The 8486-nt window shown below is 46.7% G+C and overlaps 1 protein-coding gene across 1 annotated transcript; it reads left to right on the top strand.

The window, feature by feature from the left end:
* Positions 1–347: 347 nt before the first annotated feature.
* On the top strand, positions 348–7090 carry RNF41 (ring finger protein 41). Its single transcript, XM_044678234.1, has 5 exons — positions 348–437; positions 3625–3896; positions 4646–4781; positions 5082–5185; positions 5929–7090. The coding sequence occupies exons 1-5, from the start codon at positions 348–350 to the stop codon at positions 6278–6280; spliced, it is 954 nt and encodes a 317-aa protein (XP_044534169.1). The 3' UTR covers positions 6281–7090.
* The last annotated feature ends 1396 nt before the right edge of the window (positions 7091–8486 follow it).

Raw genomic sequence — 8486 nt, forward strand, 5'->3', positions numbered from 1 at the left:
AGCATGTGTGGAGGAGAATTAGTGGGTTGTGGGCAAAGTAGTCATTGCTAGAAGACAAGAGTGATGCCCAGTTGATCTGTCTGGGAAAAAGTGATAGACTTGTACAACCATGGTGTAAAAGTGTTTTAAGAATCTTCTCTTTCCTCAAGAGAGCAGGAAATTGTATCTGATAGAGATGAAAAGTTAAATTACCAACCAAATACACGTCTTGCTCCAGGCTCAGAATGCATCCACAGCCATCCCCTGGCTTGGAGGGATGTGGCCCAGCCACTGGGGGCCCACTTGTAGACTACCCCTAATGCTGTTTCTCTTCTCTATCATGCAGGGCCTGGTCTCAGTGATGAGACATGGGGTATGATGTAGCCCGTTTCCAGGGGGATGTTGACGAAGACCTTATCTGTCCTATCTGCAGTGGAGTTCTGGAGGAGCCAGTGCAGGTGAATTAGCAGAGTAGAAGGGGGTAATGGGTGTTGTTTGTGTATGTTTCTCTATCACAGTACTTGGTGAATTGGAAAAAGAGGAGACAGTTACCATTTTTTTCCAGGCCTCTGTTTATCTTGAGCCATTCTTCATTGAAAAACAATAATCTTTGTGGAGTGCTAAGGCCCAGAGAATAGAACCCCCACAAGTATCAAGAAAGCCACCACTGAAACAAAAGCATCCCTATTTATGATTTCATATCCCCTAATACAAAATGGATAACAGAAGCAGGGGGAGGCCCCCCAAGGTCTCTCTGGGCAGATAGAATGCTCCGGGAGACCCCTCTAACTTTTGTTTGTGTTTTCAACTCTTACCTTCTGGATTAATGGGGATTAAGTGATTTGCCCAGGGTCATACAGCTAGGAACTTGTCTATATCTAGATTTGAACCCAGGACCTTCTGTCTCCAGGCCAGGCTTTCTATCCACTAACCACCTGGTTACTCCTACAATTAATCAATAAAGCTATCAACCGAATGAGATTGCTGGCATGATGCGTTTCCATGATTACCTATGAGGAGTTTGAATATCAGTCATGACACCATGCTCAAATTTGCTTACAGGTGTCCTTAGCTCTTCTCTCTGTGCTGGAATGGCCAGGCTCTTCCAGCTAGGTCTCCTGTAAGTAGGACCTCTCTCTGGTTTTTTAGATCTGTTCAGGAGATCTGCCCCATGCCTTCCTAGCTGCTCCAGCCTCTGGTGGTTATCTACTTCCCCTGTCCTCAGCATTAGGGAAGGGGGGCTGGGGAAAGTGAACAAGATTCACACAACTTCTTAATTGGTCATCATTGTCCCTTCCTGTCTTTCTTCCTGAGATCTATCTTTGGAGCCAGCTCCTGCAGGTATCCAGCCAGGATTAGTGGAGATAGAAGCCACTCTCGGCCTAACCACAAAGATGCTATCCCTGCCACTTTGTAGAGAAAATCACTCCTTTCTCTACAAACCTGTCACATGTGAGAAGTTAAAGTACCAACCAGAAAGCTGAGCACGAGAAAGATGAATTCCTAATAACCTGTTGTAGCATCCTTGGTGCTCTTGCTTAATACCAAATTAAAAAAACAAAAAAAAAAACCTTACCTTCTGTTTTAGGACTAATACCAAGTATTGGTTCCAAGGCAGAAAAGTGATAAGGACTAGGTAATTGGAATTAAGTGACTTGCCTAGGATCACACAGCTAGAAAATGTCTGAGGCTGGATTTGAACCCAGGGCTCCAGACCCATCTCTCTTTCTACTGAGCCACCTAGCCTACCCCAGGAAATACAGTTGTTGAAAGTATGCTCTATGGCACCTAGGGTTAGGGTAAGTAAATACCCATTCCTAAAGCTAGCTGCTCCCCTTTAACTTGATTCCCCTAGTCAGGCCCATAGAATCTCAGGTTAGAAGATCACTTCAGAGAAGCCTGTAATCTCTACCCCAAGGGATCCCCTGGCTCTCCTGCCCCTGTGGCTTCAGCTCTCAGATTACCTGTTCTTTCTGTCCTTCCGCCGCCCAGAGGAGGACAGGTGCAATGTCTGGACAAATTCATTTTCCATCTAGGTGAAATAAGCTGTGTCTTCCAGACTTTGCAGCTTTGAATCAAGTGTAGTAGTAGTGTTAAATGTGGGAGAAGGTTCTGTGACAGTGTCAACAGGTCCCCTTCCATCTAGTCTGTGCCTTGTTTTCAGGCACTGTCATTTTACACTCCATCTCTGAGAGCACAGCCTCCCAACCAACATCCCCTAGAAGCTGTAGCATCTTAAGAAACCTATCTACTACAACTACTATTAATATAGGCACTATTTATTTACAGAAATTTTCTTTATAACACATTTAATGTGAATCAAGCACATAGGGAAGCATTTTGGCTCTCCTTTACTCTTAGAGCATTCTCCCTTCCAAGTATTGACCTCCTCCAAGTCCCAGCTAAAATCCCATCTTTGGGAAAGGAAGCCTTCTTCCTCAGCTCCCCTTAATTCTAGTGCTTTCCCTCTGCGTGTAAGCTCCTTGAGGGCAAGGACTGTCTTTTGACAACTCTTTATATCCTCAGCATTTAGCACGGTTCCTGGCCCATAGTAGGCACTGAATGTTTTTTGCTTGATTGAAATGACAAATGAGTGGCTGCCCCTCACCCCCAAACAAGACCATGCAATGGTCTTAGGGGAGAGAATCGAATATGTAGCCTGTGTGAAACTTTCTTACAGCTCTGGTTAGTAGTGTGGAGCATTGCTGTCCTCAGCCTTCTTGTGACTGGGGGACTGGTTGTTAGGTGATGACCTCACAAAGGCCATGGGGTTTTTCTACTTCAAAATTACTGGCCCCAAGGATTTTGAAAGGCTGGCTGGGCAGCAAGAGGGGAGAGGGCAGGGACAAAAGAAATCTTTTTGTGCCTTTTCTGAAGAGAAAAATATAAAGCCAAAGAAGAATCTGGTCTCAAAAAACGCCTCAGTGGCCTCTTTGTCAGGTGAACACAAAGTGTTAAACATCGGCAGGGGATGGGTGAGTTCCAAGCCAGAGACTTGGTTTCAGGTAACAACTAGGAAGTGGTTGCCTTTCATAAGGAAAAACCGCTTAGGTCTATCTAGGAGGAGACTCACCTAACCTTGGCAATCAGTTTTTTAAATATACTTTATTCCCCCCCCCTTCCCCCCCTGCTACCTTAACTATTGCCTGGCAAGACCCTCTCTTCTTCCGTCCAAATTCTGCCCCCTCCAGAAACTTCTACTCACAGAAATTCCTTCCACTCACCAACCATCCTGGCTTCATTATCAGTTTTTCTCTTTATAATTCATTTGTTAATTACATACTGCCTTGTGACAGTTTTCCCTTGGGTTGAAAATTATTTTTTAACCTTTATGTTTCATCTCCCCATCTAGAATATATTGTTGAGGGATTCGATTGTAGCTCTTTGTAACTTCTAGCATGAAGGGCACATCCTAGATACCCAACAATATTTGTTATTTTTACCTGCTGTGACCCCAAAGGGCATTTAGTCTCGGTTGGCTGTCAGAAATCTATACTTTGAGGAGAGGAGGAGGGAGCCCTGTAATTCCTGAAAACTTTTGAAGGGCATTACCTAGGGCAGCTCTCTGACCAGCTTGGTCTGTGGAGAAGGTGCCAATGCCGCTCCCAGACCCTGCTGACTCCTGGGTGATTCTCTCCCTGCCAGGCCCCTCACTGTGAGCACGCCTTCTGCAATGCCTGCATCACTCAGTGGTTCTCTCAGCAGCAGACGTGCCCGGTGGACCGAAGCGTAGTGACAGTTGCCCACCTGCGCCCTGTCCCCCGGATCATGCGGAACATGCTCTCAAAACTACAGATTGCCTGTGACAACGCTGTGTTTGGCTGCAGTGCCGTTGTGCGGCTGGACAACCTCATGTCTCATCTCAGTGACTGCGAACACAACCCCAAGCGACCTGTCACCTGCGAGCAGGGCTGTGGGTGAGGATTGTGACCTGACCCCTGCCTCCAGTCCACAGAGTTAGAGGTTTTTCCATCTCCCCATTACTGTGCCATTAATCCAGACAAATGAGGCTTAGCTTCTGTGCCCAGAGAATGCCAAGATACAGTTGTCTCTTGGGCTAAAAAAGCTCTAGGCAAAGTGATGCCTTATCTTGCCTTGGCTCTCCTTTGCCTTCCTGGCTTTCCAGTTCAGGTAGTGGCCTTGCTGAGGTTTAAGCTTCATAAAGAATTTTGAGCTGTTCCCTTAGTTAATGTGGTGAAAGGCAAATTCAGCATTGTAGAATAACCCTTTCGAGCTATGCAGATTGGTTGCACATCGTCATGGGGTAGGTCCCCTACTCAGTTCCAACCTCCTCATCTTGTTTCTTGACTCTGCCCAGCTCACACGGGAGGTGCAGGTTTGGAATATGGGGAAACAGCAGAGTTTGGTCGTGTGTAGTTGAGGCAGTGGTTGGAGGGTTTCTAAAAAAAGAGTCACGGTATCACTGGGGTCTGCAGAAGACTGGAGGAGAGGACGCTGTCAAGGTAGGTTTTTTAAAAGAGAGCAGAAGGGAACATAGAAGAATAAAAGCTATACTGAGTGTGTAAGGCTTTGCCTGGGGAGAAGGCTGGAGTCAACATGGGCCATTTCTGCAGTGGAATGAGCCTGCTTTACAACATCCAGCAGAAGCCCGATCTTGACCACTGAGCCCCCTCTCATAACTCTCTTTTTTGCCCTGGAATTGCAGCCTGGAGATGCCCAAAGATGAGCTGCCCAACCACAACTGCATTAAGCATCTACGTTCAGTGGTGCAGCAGCAACAGACTCGGATTGCAGAGCTAGAGAAGACTTCAGCTGAGCACAAGCACCAGCTGGCTGAGCAGGTATGCTGTGCCCAGGGGGCTGGGGGTGGTTATTGCAAACAATCATGATTCTGCCATTGAATGAGAGAGAGTGAGTGAGAGAGTCTGTCCATGTGTGTTTGAAAAAACCAAACTCTGGGTTTCGTGTAGATGACATGGAATGTAAAAGGAGAAAGGCCCTGCTCCTTCCTGTTCCCCTCAGTTACTGCTGAGCGGCCTCACCTTGAGCAAATACCACCGGCCTTTTGTTTTATCTTCCTGGAAATCCCCCTAAGCTCAGCTGCCCTTGACCTATTGCCTGCTTCTCCTTCCCTCTGCCAGAAGCGGGACATTCAGCTGCTGAAGGCATACATGCGTGCTATCCGCAGTGTCAATCCCAACCTTCAGAACTTGGAGGAGACCATTGAGTACAATGAGATCCTAGAGTAAGTGGAATCCTAGACTTTAGAGGAATGGGTGCAGGACGATACCTAGATAGATAGAGGAAAGCCTGTTGGCCACTAGCCTTGGGCCTTGCCAGGGAAAAAACACTCCTTGGCAGGAGTGATCTACGGCAAAGATAGAAAAGAAGGGTTCTTGGTTTCAACATAGAATTCCCCTGATTGAAATTTGGGTTGAATTGAGATTTGTCCCACCAGTAGGTAGAGGCTTAGATAACGCCCATCACCCACAGTTCTGTTTTGGGCTCTAGACACAGGTAGGAGCTGTTGTTTTTACCCCCTCTTGGAGCTCATACTCGAAGGGAAGACAATATATACAACCAGGAGAACAACTTCTTAATATTTAAAATGCACCCTAAGCACAAGTGACATTGAACATTGTGATTAAGATTCCTCTCTAGCTCTGAATGAAAGTTTAATATGTGGAAAAAAGTGTTATGGGGCAGGAAATTAGGTGGGGCAGAGCCAAGGTTAGAAAAGGAAAAACACTGAGTTAGGCCCAGCACATTCAATCGCTCACATACATATTGTCATTTTAGAGCTTGCAGAAAGTAGTTTATACATCTCCTTTATTTCCCACAGTAACACTGATGATATAGGCACTCTTGTCCCTCTTTTCAGATAAACTTTGGCTCAGAAATTATGAGATGTCCAGGGTTTATAAAATTACAGAGTCTAGGGCTGCCCAGGGCAAGCTGGAGTGACTTCTTCAATTGCCCTCTACACAGGTGGGTCAACTCCCTGCAGCCGGCACGGGTGACGCGCTGGGGTGGCATGATCTCCACGCCAGATGCTGTGCTGCAAGCAGTCATCAAGCGCTCTCTGGTGGAGAGTGGCTGCCCGGCCTCCATAGTCAATGAGCTGATTGAAAATGCCCATGAGCGAAGCTGGCCCCAAGGCTTAGCCACACTAGAGACACGGCAGATGAATCGGCGCTATTATGAGAACTACGTAGCCAAACGGATCCCCGGCAAGCAGGCGGTGGTGGTTATGGCCTGTGAGAACCAGCACATGGGTGATGACATGGTGCAGGAACCAGGGCTTGTCATGATATTTGCGCACGGCGTGGAGGAAATCTAGGAAACCACAGCAAGACTATAAAGCGAGAAGGAAACCTGAAAACCCCACCACTCCACTGGGCATGTCCCTCCCACCCCACTTGCCTATATTCAAGCCCCAATTTCCTAGTCTCCTGGCACTAAAGTGCCCCAGGGCATTAGTTTCTTCCTCCCTCATACCTCTAGCCCCCTGTGCCCAAGAGGGAGATCCAGATGTGGATGCTATTTCTCTTACCTCACTCCTCCCCCCTCCCCCCCAATTGCTGTAAATTTTCAGCCTGATTGGAAGGGCCCCTACTTCCACTTCCCCTGGGTCCAGATGTTTGCAGAAGGCACAAACACATCCATTGCCCCAAGAGGAGCGCAGTGAGGTGTGGCGCCACCTCAAACCAAGGGGCTGGAGCAGGTAGGCATTCTGGTCCTCAGCAGGATTGAGGGGGAAACCTGCAGGGGAGGGGCAAGGTTAGAAGAAAAGTCATAGGAGTGGTGAGTGATGCCAAATAGAAGCGGATCAGCACTGGTGGCTGGGCAGGGGTGCTGATGGTGCTCCATGACCTCTGTGCCAAGTGGGAATCTTTCTCCCCATCCTTATGTGGGGGGGGGCAGGTTCTAGTAGAATGGGTGGGAAAGTAGATACTGAAGTGTCCTCTCTTCCCTCCCCTTTTCATAAACAGAATGATGGGTTCTGGGAGTTTGGGGTGGGGGAGGGTAGGCTGGTGGAACCCTTCACTGCCTGGCTTTTGCCAAAGTGGGGTGAGCTGATGTCCCTTATGGATGGGACAATAGTAGTTTCCAGATTCCCCTTTCCCTCCCCCACTCCCTTGTGATTGTGTTTCAGTTTTTTTTTTTTTTTTTTTTTTTTTTGTAATAATTTGCTTTTAGGTTCTTTTTGTATGTTTCCCCATTGGGCTAGTTTTGTGTTTAAAGAGAGAGCTACCTCTGGTCTCTCTCATTCTCCACTCGGCCAAGTGTTGGGTGTTTAATTTATTTACATTATTTTTCTTTCCTTTTTTCTATCCTTCCTGGAAAAAGACCAAAAAAGCTAACCTCTTCTTGCCCAAATCCTTCCCTTCCCTAAATCCACAAGAATTAAAAACATTATTCCTTTGCTATTCCTTCTGTGGGGGATCATCCAGGGTGTGAGGGTTGGCATGATGGAGCCTGTTCTTCCCCTTCATTACCTCTAATCTTTTGCTTGAGTGTAGGTGACCAGCCCTTGGCTGTCTGTGTCTAATTTCCCAATTAGCCCTCTGTCTGACTCCCATCAAAGTCTATTGAAAAATCAACATCGAGGTCTCTTGTCCTTTGGAAAGCTGGAGAGTCTGGCCCTCTCCTCATGAAACTCCTTGGAGTTTGAAGCATTAAATTTTGTAGACAAAATTTCTCTTCTCCCTTGAGTTGTGAGGGCTGGGTTTAACCACTTTGTCATTGGTTAGGTTCAGGTTGGTCATCCAAAGCAGCTCCCAAACTCTGAACTGGCCATTGGCTGCTTGAAAGCTGGTGGGAAGACAACTGTTTTGCTTCTCAAGGCTTGACTTTTGAGGTTCTTCCTTTCCTATCCATATGGCTTCTGTCCTTTGGAGGCCTGCTTGTTGGTGAGTAGCCCCCCTATTTGGGGGACCTCTAGTAACAGACAGGTCAGCCATATGTTGTTCTAGCTCCATCCGGTGCTCAGAAATTATAAAAAGCTTCTCTTCCAAACAATCATTGCCCCTCTTAAGTTTCCCACTTTTATTTTTCTCTTCAAACTCAAAAATGAATCTGGGAAGTGTGGTTTGAGCAGTCTTCTCTGAACCTCATGCTGGATTCTACAGGTTCTGGCTGTGTTTCATGGTGTTGACTGCATTAATAATAAACCACTTACTCTAAGCCAAATTTATCAAGCCTTTCTCCCAGGGTTTCTTCTCTCCCTGGATTTTTCTCCTTTTTAACTCCTTCCACTGCTTTGCTTTGTAACCTGCTTTTGGCTCTTGTATTTGTTTCTGGAAGTCAAACCTTTTTGGGGGAGTTGAAGGGGTCCTTTTCTTAATTATCTTTCTCTTTTGCCAGCCACCTATATCTGTAGTCGGATCCATCTCTTTACTCCATCCAACCCCCTTATTTTTAGCTGTGAATTATATAGCCAAGGCCTTGGATTGATATCTATTGGGAATTTAGTTTCTATCCTAGAGAAGGTAACTGACCCTCTTTCACTTGCCTGATCAGAGATCCTCCAAGGGAATGAAGAG

The sequence above is a fragment of the Gracilinanus agilis genome, chromosome 5, assembly GCF_016433145.1.
Source record: "Gracilinanus agilis isolate LMUSP501 chromosome 5, AgileGrace, whole genome shotgun sequence".
Classification (NCBI taxonomy): domain Eukaryota; kingdom Metazoa; phylum Chordata; class Mammalia; order Didelphimorphia; family Didelphidae; genus Gracilinanus; species Gracilinanus agilis.

What these genes read in the sequence shown, in the direction of transcription:
- RNF41 (XM_044678234.1), top strand. Translation starts at nt 348, where the DNA reads ATGGGGTATGATGTAGCCCGTTTCCAGGGGGATGTTGACGAAGACCTT. An exon ending in TTCTGGAGGAGCCAGTGCAG is followed by an intron (nt 438 to 3,624) that starts GTGAATTAGCAG and finishes TCTCCCTGCCAG; the next exon opens with GCCCCTCACTGTGAGCACGC. An exon ending in AGCACCAGCTGGCTGAGCAG is followed by an intron (nt 4,782 to 5,081) that starts GTATGCTGTGCC and finishes TCCCTCTGCCAG; the next exon opens with AAGCGGGACATTCAGCTGCT.